An 18,424-nucleotide genomic window follows, 5' to 3' on the forward strand; every position below is an offset into this window, starting at 1 on the left:
AATGCCATCGAGCTGTAGCATGTACAATTCAAGTGCACAATGTTTTAGCATTTAAATTTCCTACATGTACTCTGGTATCCAGCCTTCTCTGATGCTCGGCTACACTTATCTAGAAAACGCTCCAAAATCTATTTCTTCCCATGCTGTGAATTCCATATAAGACGCAGCCCACACTGTCACTTGATCTTATATTAGCCTGCCTGCAAGAACATTGACCTCCTAACAGTTTAGCTGTCCTAATAAAGCATGGGCCTCCGTCCGGATGAAAGGACCCACCCCTAAAGTTAAACAGTGACATCTATACCAAGGGATCTCACGGGCTGCCGTAAACTATCGCAACGCTCTGTGGCAATCTCTTTCCCAATAGCCATTAAATAGCAGTTGTTCGTGCTGAGAATATATTCAACCTAAGCTATAGCCCGACAATTCAGATTGACAAATGAGTACTCCAGATATAATCCAGTATTTCTGCTGACTCACTTTTACTCCAAACTGGACTGACGTGACGCAATTGTGACAACAACTCCAGTAAAAGCACTGATGCAGCCTGCTGTCCGCCGCAGCATTAGGCGAGTACCCCCGCATCCCCCACCGCCCATTAGCACGACAGATCACCGCCCTTGTCGCACTGTTCCAACCCCTCACGTCTCCCGCCTCTAAACAAGCCCGCGCAGCGCAGCCCAATCCCCCCCGCTCCGCGGACGCGCTCCGCAGGGCACTCTGTGCCCAGGGAGCGGCTCATTGCAAAGGGGTCGAGGGGGCCGCTGTAAGCGCCATGGCGAGCAGGCGGCTCGTCTGATACAGACTTACCGGGAGACGGAACGGGGCCACTCGGCTCCACAAGCCACCTGGCACGCAGCATCGAGCTGCGAGCAACCTTTAATGAGGGAACAAAGCAGGGGCACCGGGCAAGTCTGACCATTCATTATAATTCTTATTTCCTCGCCTCACAGCACTAGCTTGCTCTGCGCTTCCTTTCTGCCTGATGTAGCAACAATCATTATAAACATACGCCACCATCCGCATTTTTTAGCTTTTTATCCATCTTAATATTCCCTGAAAATTGCATCTCAATTTACGGCATCAGCAAAATCAAACTAAATGCGGATTCTGAAATAACCCTTTAGCATACCCATACGCTAATAACTCAGGGAGTTCCTTTTGCAAGTCTGTCCCCTTAACCTGACACTTTCTTTTCAAAAAGCAAGAAAATACCTGACACCTTTTCTTAAAAAAGCAAGAAAATAATTCATAAACCGCTTGCCTTCCCATACCTATTTGTCAGCACGCTGTTGCAGCCTTAAAGGACGTCGTCGGCCCGTATCGGCTAGGCCCTTCTGTAAGGTCACGTAGAGCACCTGCACCTTCTTTTCCTGGCGCATGCTATCCCCGCTGCTTAAGGATCCGAACACCTTCGCCGCTGCGATCCTTCCTGGTAGGCCATGTCGGGGTCACCAATTGTTGCAGAACGGCGGGAGAAAAGCAGACGACCACACCTGTCATTGACATATGATCAGCTATTCTCGTTTATTCCTTGGCTGCGTGTACCTTTATAATACGGATAATTAGCTCATACATATTGCAAAAGTGGAGCTCATCATTGGTTCCAATTACATACCATCCCGAGTATCTTTGCAGCTTTTTGTTATATCCTGAAAGTTACTCCCTTGCGAGATAGCTGATCATATGTCAATGACAGGTGTGGTCGTCTGCTTTTCTCCCGCCGTTCGACAACAAGCTACGACTTGCTGAGCTGGATACCAGCTGTGCTCTGCTCTGTGGGGCCAGGCTGCATCTGTGTGGACATGAGCAGAAGAGTAAAGGCAAATTTGGTGCCTTGGGGAGCTCAGCAATGTATTTGCCATGTATTGCTTCACAGCCAAAGCGTGTCTGGTGAGGGGGATGTGATGCACATGGAGGAAACACCCAGATGTGTGGTAAAAAACAATCACCAGGCTTCAGCCATGTAGGGTGTCTGTTGCTCACGCTCACCATTCCAGGCACGGAATTTACTTCTGCAGTAGAGCAACAGAACACTTTCTTCTGCATTTTGTGAAAGCAACTGATGGGATCTGCGAGCTCTCGTACATCTCAGGTGCAAGGAACAATCTTACCATGCCCAGAACCTGGGCCTCACCTGACTTCAGGCTGCACAGGATTTGTTCTCTTACACTGTAATGCAAAAGTGCTTTTGCAAGAGGTTTACAACCCCAAATAAAGTAGGTGGAAGCAAGTTAGCACTCAGTTTAATAGAGAGGTACTCATGCTACTGGCTGGTCGGTCTCATCCAAGTTCTTGGTACTGGTGGCAGCTGACTGGTACAGTGTTTGCCCTGGGATTACCCCTGGCAAATATCAGCAGCAGCAGGCTGCCAAGATGTCTCTTTCACCCCCTTAATACTGTGGCCATATGGATCAAAGTGGGAGACTATAAAGCATCACATATGAGAGTAACCAGAGTCACAGACTCTGCATATACTGCATATAATACGAATTCTTTCTCATAGGCAACTCATCTGTTCAGGCTGTGATGTGCATTTTTTCCACACGCTCACCTATCACTCCCCACTTTGTGATAGAATGAGGCCACGCAGCGTCTCAGCACAATTCACCCTCAAAAGTGGGTTCCAGCCTGAAGCGCTCACCTGTAGCTGAGTGGTGCCAAACCAGGAAGCGAGGACTGACCCTTCAGCATCTCCCAGCCTCACAGCTCTGCCTCAACACAGCCCCTGGCTAATGAGGCCCCACTGCAGGCTGTGCTCAGAGACACTGCCCAAGCTGCAAGGCGCAGGACTCGCATTGTCACAGGCAGCCCTTTGCAGTGTGCTAAGCACTGAGCCATGGTGCGAGGTTAGCTCGCATTATTCTTTGTGCTTCCCAGATTCTAGAGGGATAGAATGGCAGCCTAAAGCCACTATGCATACCTTCATCCAAAGCAAGCAAACCTAGGATTGCTTGGGACCACACCAAGTCCTTGTGTGTGTTGAATTGCTCTCCTCAGGTATGCACAACTGATCTTTGCGTTCTCCTAACAGCTCTTCTTCCTTTCCTTCATTGGCCTCCACTGTTTTTAGATCTTCATCTACTTGCCAGGACTTGCCGCAGCCTCAGATATTTATATTGGTGCTTTTTTTTTTTTTTCAGGTCTTCAGTTCCTTGTTTTCCTGTTCCATAAGTGGAGAGTCGGTCTCTGATGTTTCACTTTTGGACATGTTTTCAGCATTTGACAACTGCTTTGGTAACCTTTAGACATACATTCAGGTATGCACAGCATGCACAGACTCTCATTTCCGTATCACCATTGCAGCAGCTGGCGAAGCTCGCTGCCCTCATACTTATTCCAGCAAAGAAAACTTCCTCACTTTCGCTGCTACCACTGAACAGGGAAATATGAAGGGCCTTACAGCTACAAAGCACTTTTTTCTCCCTTTATGTGCTGTTTTCTTGCCGAGTTTGCAACACTGTTTTTTGCTTCTTGCAACTCAGAATTCCTGCTCAGGTGGACACTGCTCTGATCTACTTCTATTACCCATCATCCACTCACACCATCTCTTGTGTATTCAGATTCCACTGACAATTGGGGTAGGACTCTGTCATAGTTTTTGCTGGAGTCTCTGTTAGTTGTTATTGCTGTTGTTGTTTTTAAACAGTATTTTCCAAGTAAAACCCACATACAGACTGACCCACCTTCCCTGTGAAATCCACCCTGGTTCTGTACATCAGTGCTGAACTTGTATCACCTTTCCAGGCCTTTGGCTTCCCAAAGCACCCAAAGGTCAGGGTGAGATTTCTGTCTCCTTTGGGCACCTCACAAATATTTCACTATTGCTTGTGTGAAGTCGGTGAACCTGCAGGCACTCTGAGTATAAACACTTATTTCTTCATCACTGGTGCTATTGGGCATAGCACACCGCACACACAGCCACGAGGGTAAGATTCAGGTATTTAATGTTGGACTTGTAAATCCATGCTGGGATTTATGATGCATGGCCCATTTTTCAAGGGGAGAGCAGTCTCACCCACTGCTGCCACAAGGCAGAATATGGTGCAGCTGTGCACAGAAGGGCTCAGGGTGCACAGGGTGGCTCACAGCAGCCCGCTCTGGTCACAGAGTGCCTGCTGCTCACTGTCAAGAACCACCTTTTATTTTGCCCTCTGCAATGATGTGCACATACTGGAGCAAACACAGCTGACAGACTTCAGCTCCTCTCCACAGGACCACAAACCATTTCTGGGTGAGCACAGCCTCTATCACCACTGCCAACAATGAGGCCTGAGGACATCACAGCCAACAGCGTGAGGTCTGTAGCAGCAGAATTCCTTCTTCCCTCCAGCCAGCAACTGTGCTGCAGCAAATCAGTGCCTCACTCCACGGTGGGACCGAGCAGCCCACAACTCCCACATCCTCAGCACAGCAACCCGCCCTGGGGCTTTGGCAGCACTTCCACAGGTGCTTTAAGGGATTTAATTTAGGGAGAACGTGGATTCATTGTTTTCCCCCAGGCTCTTCAGCATGAGCCTTGGCCCTGGAAGGCAGACCGCATTCCCACAGGTTGTAGTGCCCAGCGCCTTCCCTTTGGGTCATGCCAAGTAGCCACTGTGGATCTGGGGTCCAGGCCTTGCTTTACCTGCTGAGGGAGTGAAAGACCCCTTGAGACCACCACAAAGGAGCATGAGAGCAGAGGGGAGATTTGACCAAGGAGATCTCCAACAGGCAGCGGACTGAGGTATGGAAAATGTGAAAAGACGGGAAGACTATTTCTCTTGTCACGGCAGCCCCATCTAGACTGGGAACAAACACAGACAGAAAGGGCGTTCCCTCAAGAACTGTAATTGAATGAGACGTAAATCACGGCTCACCAAAGTGAGTTAGGTTTGGCTGATGTACAGAGCTGGGAAGTGAAAGTCACTGGCTGGGTGCCCAAGGGAGGGGAGGAGATTGGGCACAAGATAGGCAGCGAAGGGGTGCAGACGGATAGAAATGTGAGCAAGTCAGTGCCAACACAACACATCGCCCTGGGCCCTACTTCTGCCATGCCAGCATTGTGAGGTGTGTGGCAGAACTGAATACACAGCCTGGAACGAAGAGAAGGAGAGACCAGGACCACCGTTCAGTTATAAGCTTTTTCTTTTTTAGAATTGAAGCTTACACAGTTATCTATGCCCACTATATTCATAATTACATTTTAATATCTGCATACAAAAGCTATGTAAAAATTATTTTCTTCCCCCAAATATACAAATTTTCTCTTTAGATAGTTTAAAACATTTGTGATCACAGATTTTTAATATATTTTAGGCTGAAAAAATATTACCAATCTAGCATAACTCTTAACACTGCTTGCAAAAAAATACATCATCCAAGGTAAATTTTTTTGTACTGTACTGCGTGATGTTTGCCTTACCCTCAGGGCACGAAACCGGTATAAAAAATAATGAACCAAATAAGCAAAACCCACAAACCTCACAGACAAAGTAAGAAGTCCTCCCACCTAACTTGATAAAAACAACCAACCAACCAACCCAAGCCACCCTTCTCTTAAAAAAATAAAAGCCTGAATAACTAATGTGATGTATTTGTGAGCAAACTCAAACTGAAGAGTGCTAAGGAAGTAGGAAAAGAGCAAAAGAAATGACAGTATGTCAGCTAGTTCATGCCCTGATACTATCTCCACCAACATTAAATGTGTAATTAAATAAAGTGTCCTTTAATGTTTTACATTGTGCTCAGTAATTTACATGAACTTAATCTACACCCGGGTGCTGATGTAGATTTACATTTGATTGTCTTGTGCATAAACAAGGTCAGCTTTTGAAGAAGGTAAACTGTGCAATGGACGGTCACAAACAACTCATTACCTGCACAATATTGCTTTTTGAAGGCGACATCAGTCAATGTGGATACACACAAACAATGCATACTCTTTGCATTTGCTAACATCTATACGACACACTAAAACTTCGTGGTAAGGCCAAACCTTTTTATTTTTCTATTTTTTTTGTTTGTTTTTAATTTTAAAGCAAAAATATACCGTAGTAAAAAAATGTGCTCACATTGTTTTTGAGTCCTTAAGTGGAAAATAAACCTCTATCACACTAGAATAAAATTTCTCTCTATAAAATTTAAATACGGATCACTTCGTCGCTCTATCAAAAGGAAACGTCTGGCAATCATTTCCAGATGATCACAACAAGACATGTCAAGAGGTCCTACTGCCTCTTCCTTGGAGAAAAGATAAACGTTCAACTCTTCCGACTGCTCTCACAGTGAGAGGTGCACGTTCCTTGGTTGTGGATTCTGATTCAGTCAATGAAAAAGGTTTAGCCTTAGGAATGCTGGCTACGTCTCAAAACCATAGGACTGATTTTTATAGTTTATGATTCATGCAGCAAAAAGTCAATATGACACATACAGGTTAGAGTTCCATAGCATAAAAATGCATTGCTAGCAATGACATGCTCTGCTTGTGATCAACAGCCTTGTCTTGGCAGATTTCGGATACAGCTGATCGTTCTGGACAGGTTTTTTTTTCCACTTTCCAATGCCTGCCTCTGAAGAAGCAGCATTTTGCTCAAGAATGGTTGTGGATCTCGGAGGTCTAACTCTAACGCCTACATTTTGGCAGAGTGTAAACAAGAATCATTATTATGCATGTTATATGTCGTCATAAAAATCATAACTTAACTGAGATGACACAAGAAATGAGTATCTAAATGCATACATTACTTGGGGCAAAACTGTGAACGATGACAATCGAGTTTGATAGGAAGCATCTCCTATGCAAGACCCACGTGTAGACCACAAAGCAAAAACAAAGGTAATGTGGCACCATCAGAAACAAGACCCTGAACCGCAGTGAGAAGTGCTGTTTGTTGTTTCTCTCTGTACAGGTCCTACAGACTGGCTGACCAGTGCCTGCCACTCAGATGGTAAATCCAGTGGCTCAGTCCTACGGTGACCTGAGTCATGGCAGGACAAAGGTCCTCATTCACCAGTAAGAGCCTTTTGCAGCATCCTCACAGATTCTAGTTCTGCTCTCACGGTCACGTAAATCAGGAGTCAGACTGAGGAAGTCGATGAAGACACACAGAGTAAGACTGGTAGGAGATGAGAGGTCATTACATGTCAGACTAAGAGCTTGGTCTTAGTACTCTGCTGAGGAATGCTACTAATCCCCCTTGGTTAGTCAAAACCAGACTCCAATATAATCTAAAAAGCTAGAAAAGCACACTGATACCATCCTTACAGCTTAAAGGACTGCTGAACCTCTCCAAGTTGGTTTGCCTAATTGCTCATCTGCAACCATCTAACAAAGGATGCTCGTTGTTCTGAATCCTGATTAGCTGCATCCCCAAGATGCTTCAGTACCAGCAAGTCAGGCCGTGAGCCTGGATGCCTAACAGCAGCTGACATGCCTGAGTTCAGACATCCACTTGTGTAGGCTGTGTTTCAAAACTTCTTGACCTGCTACAGTAACCTTGGCAGACAAATTCCTGTATGAGCAATGATTTTTGCAGCAGCCTGCACAAAGTGTTTGTTCTCAGCGCTACCTCAAGCTGCAGTTCTACCCAACGTGTTGTGAGTTTCTTCACCTCTTGCTGCTTCCCCATGTCGATCCAGTAACTCTCGTATTTTTTTCTAAATTCTGATCCTTATTTTTTGATTACTGCAGTCCCGACACTCCCAAGCGTTCAAAAGCCAGTAGTGTGGGCCCCAGTAGTTAAAGGCAGCAAAAAGTCACTACTGAGTATTGACTTCCAACCACAACATTTAGGCTGCTGATTTTCTTTATAACCCAGAGGATGAGAAATGTTGACCTTAATGAGAGACTGAGCCTCTCAGGCAGCAGTGTGACTCTAAGAAACTGAGGTTCTGAGCAATACATAAAATATGGTGGAGGCTGTAGTGAGGTCGCTGTGAATACTACCAGAAGAAAGTGACTTTCTCCTTGTCCTCATCCACAGCACAGCTACAAGTTTTTACACTAACTCAAGCTCACATTTAGCAAATAGATGAGATACTCAGGTTGGTTTCAGAAGGAACTCTGTGATTCTGGGAGTACAAACCTCCAAAAGATATCTTCTTCTTGAGAGCCATTTGCATACAGATGCTGTTTTTTTGCTTTCCCTGTATACTACCAGTGCCCTACCAAGCCACCCTCAAATCAGATGTCTAATACACTTCACTTACTGCAGATGCTGTTCATCTGAGACTGTGCAGAACTGAATATATGTGAGCTTTTCTTGTCGTGTGATTTCTTGTTCCAGAGGCTAGAATCTTTCCTGATCCTTGTCCCCAAGATGCAGTGCTCTACATGGAATCCATGTAGCTTGCACACGTTTTGATATTGAGCAAATAGAGCCAGCCCACAATGGGGGTTCTTCAATTTCAGCAAGCATTTAAAGGCTTATTTCCAAAGGCCTGTCTACTTGGTACCTTCAAAAAGCCCTCAACATCCCATTGTGTTTTATATTCTCATGAAATTACAGGCACAACCCCCAAGGAATAACATCAACACTCAACACTCACCATGGGTACATCATATGATATCAAAGAGCAGGCACAACAAGATTCCATATCCCTGACAATAGAGCCAATAGCACTCCAAACACTTCATCAGTGTTAAAGGGAAACAGAGGTGAAAAGAATTTCATCCCTGGCACAAAGATACTGTGCTCCACCTATATATTTTCCTGAGTATTGTGATCTTATGAGGGAACAAACATATAATGTATGGGTCTGGACACGGGGCATGAGCTTTGAAAATCAACACATTAGTTGTAGCAGTGCCCACTGAGTTGCCAGGCAAATGTATCAATGAATAACAGAGACAGAAACTGGTACAAATGAATGCACAACACAAAAGAATGTGGGATCTGAGGAAGTGCAAAACAGGTCTCTTGAGTTTCCAGGAAGAACAGAAGAATGCTTTTGATGTATCATACAATTCAGAGAATGGTTTAATATCAAGTTTATAAAATACAGGGACAACAACCCTGAATAGTGATGGATAACAGAAAGGAATCACTCTCTACCAATAAAGCCCTCATTACAGGCTTCAAACATTCCAGCATCACTGAGTACTGACTTGCAGATTTTGGCAGCTGGACTTCGTATCTTTCAGCTCAGCTCCTGCTAGTGCAGTTAGTGGAAATAAATTACGTGAAGGAATCAAGTAAGAAACTAGCCAAACAAAACACATACACACACTGAGGAGGGAGAACCTAGCTGATCAACACACATACACACACAGGAGAGAGTGATAGAAGGAAAGAGAGAGAGATGATAAAAACATGGAAATATGTTTAAGACATCTGCTGAAGATTCATAATTATATATATATAAAATTATATATATACGTGCATATAAACTTTATATATATATATAAAACAAAAGATTACTGCCAAGCAATACTATTTGTACTACCGGGACAAAGCTGTACAGTCTTGAGTGACATCAATAGCACAGTTGGTTTCTGTTCTCTCTGACGGTCATCCCATAGGTTTCATTCATTCACATCCCTGAATAAGTCGTAGGAAATACTGCTATTCTGACAAACAGCCGACTTCTTCAGAGCACTGAATTTACTGCAAATCTCAGAAAAAGCAGACTTCCCTACTCAGGAAAAAGCACATCAGAGGATCAAATCTCCCTCCTTCCCCCAGCAGAGCTTCCAGTGAAGTTACCTGGAGTAGTAAGAACTGAACAATCTTACTTTCTGTACACATGGAAAAAAAATGACTCAGTCCCTTCCCTCACTTTGCATACACTAAGTACTTGATTTATGGGGCACCGTTAAACTGCATCCATTGGAACGATCCAAAGATAACGATGGGATCATGACAATGATGGTCCTAGATCCTAAGGGTGATCGTTAACGATAGAAACAACCACAAAGACTAGATATTTCATCTCACGAAACGGTCACTAGTACCCTGCAAAGTGAGGTAACAGCAGACAGAATTGCCAGGATCAAATTATCAATTGCTGTTTTAACTTGGAGGCCAATTTATTTTCTGCCACTTTGATTTATCTCCCATATTTTCCAAGCAATGATGCATGTGAGCTGGTGACCACGTAAGTGCTGGTGAATGAAACTGGTCTGTTTCTATTTCACTGTTAAGCTGTCAAAGCATTCACATCAAAGGACTGAAGAACAAATTGCAATAGTCACAAGTACCAGCAGAAAGGGATGTTTTCATCCATGTGTATACAACTGCCCCCAGCAACCCCAAAGAAAAACTCAAACGAAAGCCCAACCCCACCTCAAGAATCAGAAGAAAACAAAAGAACAAACAGGTTTGAGAAGAGCTGGGCAATGGAATGAAATGACAGCCAGTAGTGCGACAGGGGTGCAGAGGACCGCTCCAGTCTCTCTAGTCCTCAAACACCTCCAGGAACAACGGAGGGAAGAGTTCTGTGGGGCACTCCACCTTCATGTGCAGGAAGCGGCTGGCATGGCAGGCTCCAATCATTCGCAGATCTGTCACTTTCATCAGCAGTTTTGGCCAAAAATGTGCAACATGGTGTTTTCTGTAGTTAATGTAGTGTTCAAATGCCAGGAGGAAACCCTCTTGACATTTTTCTATCCTCTCGACGCAAACAAGGCCCGGGCGATCTGCAGATACAAAGAAACAGAATTATCTTTAAAATTCATTTACTTTATGGAATATCTGATCATAAGTTAGGAAAAAATAGAATTATTCTGTTGTAAGAAAATGAATCTGGCTCCGGCACAAACAATTTCTTTGACGCTGAGCATATCGCTTGCAGTCGTGTAAAGGACCAAGGGGCAAATGTGGTCACCCCTTCCCTCCCCTTATAGGCAGGACGTGACAAGTTGAAGCATATTTGAAAACATATTTCATCTGAGAAGGAAATAAATTGTTTGGAAATGATATGAAATGGTCTGTGCTGCTCCTGTATGACATCACTGAGAGACCAGCTAAAACAGTCCCAGTGTAAGACAGCTCTCAAATGCCACGTAGCAAACAGTGGTTATTTCATAAGGAAAACAACAAAGGTTGAACTATACATGCGAGACTGCTGGAAATGTGTGTAAACTGTACTTCTCAGCCAGTGCATGACAGTATATAGAGGGAATGGGAACTTAATTGTAAGGAAAACTGTATCTAAATAACTAGTTTTTCAGTCAAGGCAAAATGGCTCTAAACCAGATCTTTCTGATTTCTGTCTGATGATCCCCCCTGCCTCCTTGTTAAGTCACTAAACTGAGCAAGATGTACTACCAGTGCCACTTCTATGCTTGCCTCTCTGATTTGTTTTTCCCACCTGCTCACCAAACTGATTTGACAATGCATCAGGATTTTGAAAGAGAATTTCATTTGCGTTACTCCATTTAGCAACACGAGATCTAATATGTCCTATTTCTTCTGAAGAGAGATTTCTGACAAAGCCTGAAGTGTTTCAAAATGGTCAGAATCCCAATATGTTTCTGTTCTCACCTGACGACATGAGCAGAACAGCCTGGAGAAGGGCAACCTCGGTGTCATCCAGGTTAAATGAAGAAAGAGACATGCCCAGGTCAAAAATGGCATCAGACACTACGCCGAGACCCCCATTTTTCAGCTGGCCCCTTGTCACGGCCATCTCCCCATTTAGCGTTAAAGTCTCACTCTCGGGGTCATAGCGAACTGCTGCTCGGAGGGACATTATCTCCATACAGCAGCCTTTCAGAAGGATGATCTGGTCTTCACATGGCAGCTGCAGCAATTATAAATGGCAAAGAAAAAGAAGTGTTTTTCAAACTGAGATGGTTTATAACTACAATAAATCCATGACCATGAATTCATGGTGAACAGCCCAGGACACTACCTAGCAAAGTACAGTCATCCTGGAAACATATCACTTACCAGCTAGTTCTCGTGCACAGCACAAAAGCCCAAGACTCACATTCCTGCTTTCAAAAGTCCTGGCAGGCCAACATCCCCACATATCCTTAGGAAATCTAGTGATGACTCAGCTGCAGGGAAGTGGCCCTGGGCATGATATTCACAGCAAACCAAAGTAGTACAGGTGCTCAGGAGAAGTGGCCCAGCCTTCCAGTTCCATGGGATCTCTTAATTCATGGCAACATTACAGAATTAAGTCCAGTAAACCTAAAGGACATAGCTTCCTGTTTGCAAACCTTTCACAAGGTGTGGAGAATGAGGCAGACCTGTCAGTTGCCAGGCTAGTGGTAACACACACTGTCAGCTTTGTCTTGTATAAGGGTAGCTGAACCAAGATGGCTGAAATCGTCACTGTTCTCAGCTGTTTACCCTTCTCTCTTCCACCTGAGCTCTCTCAGCTTACAGCTTGGCATAACCTGCAAATGGGACTGGTAAAGGTATCAGCCATCCCAGTTAGATGCACTGTCAGCTATGCTTGATTTTCACCTGACCAGAGACGAAGAAAGATGTTTGAGAGAGCCCATCAGAGTAGACTGCTTTTTAAATAAACCAAATGAAATATATATATATATTTCATATTTCACACACACATATATATTTCATTATATATATATAATATATATTTATATATATATTTCATGTATATATATATCATATATATTTCATATCTATTTCATATATATATATATATTTTTTCATAATATATTAATCTAAAAGACACACGTCAATCAGTAGAGCATATGTTGTAAATTCTCTGTCCATTTTAAACAACAGACAACTTATTAGGTACGTTTAGCCTATGACAACTGATCTCCATAGACTCTCTATATTACTGTTGGATGGACAAAAAACAATCTATGGTGTAGGTCCAGCTTTTATGCTGGTGCGTAATTGTGGTCTTCAGGGCATATGGCAAAACTCATCTCCTTCATACTTCAAAAAAAGTGGTAAGCTGTCCAAATTGGCAGATGTAGGTTCTGTTATCTGTAAAGCATGTCTTTATGTTTACATAGGTAATCCAACAATAGCAAAAAGAAAAAAAAAAACCAAAACAACCCACCAACACCATTTTGTCATTAAATGATCAGCAAAATATCACATACATAGAAAAGTGATTCCAGTTTCTTTGGATCATTATTATATTTACATAAATTGCAATTAGAAATTAGAAATAAAATAAAAACAAACCCACAACAGTACAAACAATCATTATAATTTTATGTGGCAACTTGCATTCACAAAGTAATTACTCTTATTTGGTGTAAAACCATGTAGGGTCGATGCCATAAAATTACCTGACACGAGTGGAAAGTCTGTTAGAGAAGAGTTTTAAGCACAAAGACAGCAAAGCTGTTGAATCATGCAGCTATTTTTCCAGCAATGACAACTTCAGGTGTAAAGTGTTTGATACATAAGAAAAATGACTCATCCTGTTCAGGGCAGTCACTCTGTTGGAGGATCATACTCAGTTCAGCAGTACAGTATAGAAGGCTGCACAAGCAGTGGCAGTCTTGCTACCAGTGACAAAGCCACTGTGACTCTGAGATTGAAGTAAGAAAGGAATACAGTAAGAAATAAATAACTCAAGAAAGATACCTGAGAGCAGCCATGAGAGATAAAGAAAAGGCAGTGACAGAGAAAAAGTCAACATAAAAGAAAGAATCATAGAATCGTTCAGAAATGAAAAAGGGGAGAAGAAAGGAAGGGACCTGGAAGAATTGGTTGATGCGATTGCCAAGCCACTCTCCATCATATTTGTAAAGGCATGGAATCATATTTGTAAAGACACGGCTCTCAGACAAAGTCCCCTGTGACCGGGAAAAGGGAGGCATTGTTCCCATGTACAAGAAAGGGAGGAAGACACAGGGTACTACAGGTAGGTAAGCCTCATGTCTGTTCCTTGAGACATAGTGGAACAGATGGAAGTGATGTTAAAACACATGCAAGAAGAGGCAGTTTGAGGCAGCCAGCCCAACTTCAGAATTGAGATCATATCTGAATGCTGTGTAGGTCCCATGGGAGAAAGGAGGCTTTTTATTTTTCTTATAAACACAGCCCGCACAGTATTCCTTCTAAGAAAAAGATATGGATTAGAAAACAGATGTATGAAACAAAGTTAACAAGACAGTGCCCTCTGAAAAAAGAGCAAACATTTGTCATTTTCTTTATGCTGCAGTGGGAACTGTATGACAACTCAGGACAGCTGTCCTATCCCTTTCCATTCACTATGAGTTGTCCTTCTCTGCTGTCAAACCTTGCTGTGTACGGGTGTCAGGTTTACACAGTGGTTCAGCTGTAAACAAAGCCTATCCGAGCTGAACTGTGCAGCCTACAGAGGTGATGCCAAACAACTCCTTGACTTCTTCAGCCATGCTTCCTGTTCAGCTCTGACACAAGTGGGCCCACGGTAGCCAGGAGGGGTAGAAGATGTCAGATGGGCACTGTAGTCTATGTGTGACTGGCAAAGCCTTCTAAATTGAAAAGACTACCTTGTTATGCCAGTGCAACTTCCCACCAACAAACACCAAATCAGAAGAGACAGTTTCCCTCAGACATTGGATGCTGCAGGGGCTTCCTGATCTATGGATACATTCCTTGTACTTTAAAGTCCTCATGCTTGGTCACTATTTCATGCTCTGGTGGAGCCAATGTTAAGGTTAGCCAGAGAAAGCTATTTACACTACGGCAACTATTGATATTTACCACTTTTTGCTCTGTAGATGCTAAGGGATGCTAAGACCATTAGCTGACATAACTCTCCTTGAATGACCTTAAAGAAAAGCTGTCAACCACAGAAGAAGAAAACACTACTTAGACATCTTTCCTGGATGACTGTGTGTAAGAGGGAAAAACAGTCCTCATCCTCGGGAGCCCACTGAACTCCCCAAACATAGTCACACTCCAGCAGAGGCAGGTGCTTCTCTGCAGTGTGGGAAGGAATTCAGGTATCCTTCCACAGCTGGATTAAGAATAAATATGAATTAAAACTCCAACGGTTGTGGATATTAAGGGACCCACAAGACTTAAAATTATTAAATCTGAGATACTATTTCAGTTATATTCAGGCTGCAGTTACGATAATGTTTTTTAATCTGGGAAAAAAAAAAAAATCATCAGCCATTGCTTCTGCTCCTCCAATAAAAATGTGGCTTTGCTGTAAATGAAATCAGCCTACGGCCTCTCTACTCTTAATGTGCAGCCAAGCCCATTTCAGTCTATTTAGAGTATATTTTACATGTGAATACCTACCTGGAATGACACCGTATTATTTTATGCACTCCCTCCTATTAAGGAAAAACATGCCTAGGGAAAACAATGAAGCAAGTGTCACTCCTGGGTGGGGATGCATTCCTGAATTTGGAGCATTTATTACTGCACAGATCCAACTCCACAACAGTACACCTGTCAAGGAGCTGGGAAGTGCAGAAAGAAGCCTGTGCTAAAATATCTGATTAAACGTATAACATATAACTTTAGATGGTCTCTTTTTGTTCATTGCTCTGCTCAAGGCTACCTCTGAAGCCACTTTCAGGTCTCTAGTGAATTGTGATGAGTTCCAGATGAACAAAATCAGGAGTCCGGCTGTCATGGGATAAAGAGAAATCATAAAAATACCAATGATTCTAATCCAGTTTTTTTTTTTTTTTTATTTTAAACACAGTGATTTTTGGTGGTTTTTTTTTTTGTATGATCCTTCTTGTTACAGTTCTGTGCCAGCATTTTGAATACAGAATAACCACAGCTTAGTAAATGAGGGACGCAAGGAGTTTGTCTTACCTCACAAAACATAGGCAACTTTTTGGCAAAATCCACCACTCTTGTAATCGCTGGTGTGATAATTTTTGTAAACTGGCTGAAGGCTTCTAAATCCACTTTCCCCCCTTCTGGGGCATTGACTATTGGTGCTTGCCCAATATCTTCTGGCTAAGGATATAAACAAAGATATTTGAAGGAACAATCTATCTTACAGAGAGCGTTTGATATTCTAACAAATTCTGTTTGGCTCACGCTACAATCACAAACGATAACGATACTATCTGCTTTTAAGTGATGATCCATTATGCCACAAAAAGCGAATTCTGTGAAAGAGAAGATCGCACATAGCAATGGGGGTCTGGCGCACCACTATCCGTGCTGTGTGGACAGCTGCATTAGAGGCACAAGTAGTCTCTTCCTTGTGCCTCCTTCCGTATACTTTGTGGGTGTGGCTCATGTGGGGTATTTTTTGGTTAAAAATATAGGCCTGATCTTGCTTCTTACAGTGATGAGAACTCCCAGGCTGGTCTAAAAGCAAAGGGAGTTGAGGTGACTCGCTACCCCCAGAATATTCTCAGAGCTTTGCAGTACAAGGCAATTTAACCCACTCCAAGTTCTGAAATCCTCCCCAGAGCAGATTTCTTGGTATCACTGAGCTTCAGACAATTGCCAAGGCCTGTTTCCAAAGCTAGGCTAAAACAACAGATGACTAAGAACAAGCAAACACAAAGCTTGTCTGGATAAAATGACTAGAATTCGAGCTTGTCTGGGTAAAATTCTTGTTGAAAATCACCTTCTGTGTGATTTCAAATCAAGGCTTCTCCAAGTGAGAAAAAAAATCCAATTTTCAAGCTTTCTACAGGAACACAGAATGTAATAGGTATGATCAATATACACAACGAGTATTTTTTATTCCAACTGCATTTCAACTGGCTCACCTGATTCTATGACAGTTTGTCAATGTTACCGTGTGTTTTTAAAACAGACATATAAAGCTGTTCCTCTGTTTGCTAAGTGCAGCTTTGCAGCTATAAAATACCTGCCAAACAGTATGCAGGAATTCAATTTTGTTCATGTTAGACAGTTAAAAACTGGGTAAGACTCAGAGAAGAATGCCTTTTAAAGTGATGGATTTCATGACATTCATGTAAGGGCACTTAAACAGGAGAGGTGCTGAAACTGCTGTTGATAACGAAAACTTGTGTTCAATATTTTTTTAAAGCAACACACCATAGAAGTGCCTTCCCTATCTTTGTCACCAATCTGAATCCAAACCTAACTTCTTTCATGAAAAAACTCAGCAGTGAGCTAATAAAACAAGCACCAATTGTAGAAGAACAATGAAGAGGACTGGGCTCAATTATGTAGGAGTTCCTCCTGCTAAAAAGCTGAAATAATCCCAGTTTTAGGCTGACCCTCCCCATCCCTGAATCTTGGGAAACTAAACCACATTGTCTGTGTGCTCATGATAAACAATCTTCATCGCTTCCAAGCACGAAGACCCAAAGCAAAAGCCACACATAACAGTGCGTGTGCTAGCTACAAAAAGAGAGAACACAGAATTGCCATGGGAAAGCCAGAAGAATTCAGGATGACTAGCTAAAACCAACACACTCCAGAAAGGCAAGCTGCTGGAGAGCCCTTGCCACCTATCTCACCTCAATAGGAAAAAACCATCCAGACCTCCAGGGAGCTCCCACTATTGAAAAATCAGCCTCAGCTGCCACAGGGCCGACCCCCTGCTGCTGGGGCATGCAGTCAGCTTCTCTTGCTCTCCAACAGCTTCTGGCATGGAGCTTTCAAAGCCCTTGGCCTGAAGTTGTCAGGCCATCCTGGACTTTCCCTTCTGTGCTCACTGCAAGGTGTCAGTGAGCTCTCTACACTTACCTTGAAACTGTAGGGCTTCACGCATGAGCCCTGAAAAAAACCAAGGAGGCCCTAGAGCACTGAGAACAGTTTGACCTGGTCTAGGAACCAGCTGAGGAAATCACAGCTGGTTTCTGAGCTGCCCGTTACAGCTGCCACCCCTGCCTTTGCCCTATCTGACTCCTTTCCCAGTAGTCTTGTCCTCACATCACCTCATGCCCCCCTTTTTACTCTAAAGCAAGTGACACCAAAATCAAATAGTACTGAGTAATCAAATATGCTAGCACAGCTGATGTTACAGTTTCAGTTTCTTGGCCTGTTAAAAAGAAATGCAGCAAACCTTGCTATGCGGGAAAACTGGAAATTTCTCTTTTGCTTCTTGCCAGCAACCACTGGTTGCGTGTTCTTGACTGCACACTACTGTGAACGTGTGGCCATTCGTATAGAAATTGCTACTAGAATTAACAGAACTTTATAAAAGGGATAAGCTGCTTGAATCCAAAACTTATCTTAGCCATTTAACAGGGGGTCATGATTTCTATGGTGGATTAGGCAGTAGGAGCCTACGCTTGAAAAAAAAATGGATATTTTCTATTTGATTTGCTATATACAGACTGTTAAGCATGCCTGTGAATTCCTGACATGTAGTCTATAATACCTCTTCTGTGCTGCCTAAACATCCCATATTCTGCACAGATTTTCCTTAAAAACTGAGTTAGGAAAATAAAGAAAACAACCCCACACATTCTTTTTCCTAAGCTTAAGCATCACAAATCACCACGCATTCTCCTTAGCAATGCTCTGGAAATTCACGATTTGCAAACCTGCAATACTACAGTTCAAATACCGTCCTGCTTTCATTTAAATTTATTTTTTCTAGTCAAATTTAA

The 18,424-nt window shown here is 43.0% G+C and overlaps 1 protein-coding gene and 1 long non-coding RNA gene across 9 annotated transcripts in view; one reads left to right on the plus strand and one right to left on the minus strand.

Moving 5' to 3' along the window:
• Positions 1–6,233, plus strand: part of LOC116652875 — a 29,340-nt gene extending 23,107 nt beyond the window's left edge. The window contains exon 2 of the long non-coding RNA XR_004306053.1: positions 3,144–6,233. This is a non-coding gene — a long non-coding RNA (uncharacterized LOC116652875). The remainder of the gene's footprint in view (positions 1–3,143) is intronic.
• THRB (thyroid hormone receptor beta) overlaps positions 5,110–18,424 on the minus strand; it is a 160,803-nt gene continuing 147,488 nt past the window's right edge. For all 8 annotated transcript variants that reach the window (XM_015853981.2, XM_015853980.2, XM_015853984.2 and 5 more), the window contains 3 exons: positions 15,690–15,836; positions 11,466–11,724; positions 5,110–10,618 (listed from right to left, as the gene is read on the minus strand). In XM_015853981.2, the coding sequence (XP_015709467.1) occupies positions 10,377–10,618; positions 11,466–11,724; positions 15,690–15,836 (648 nt within the window). In that variant the 3' untranslated portion in view covers positions 5,110–10,376. The remainder of the gene's footprint in view (positions 10,619–11,465; positions 11,725–15,689; positions 15,837–18,424) is intronic.

This window comes from Coturnix japonica, chromosome 2 (assembly GCF_001577835.2).
Source record: "Coturnix japonica isolate 7356 chromosome 2, Coturnix japonica 2.1, whole genome shotgun sequence".
Lineage (NCBI taxonomy): Eukaryota > Metazoa > Chordata > Aves > Galliformes > Phasianidae > Coturnix > Coturnix japonica.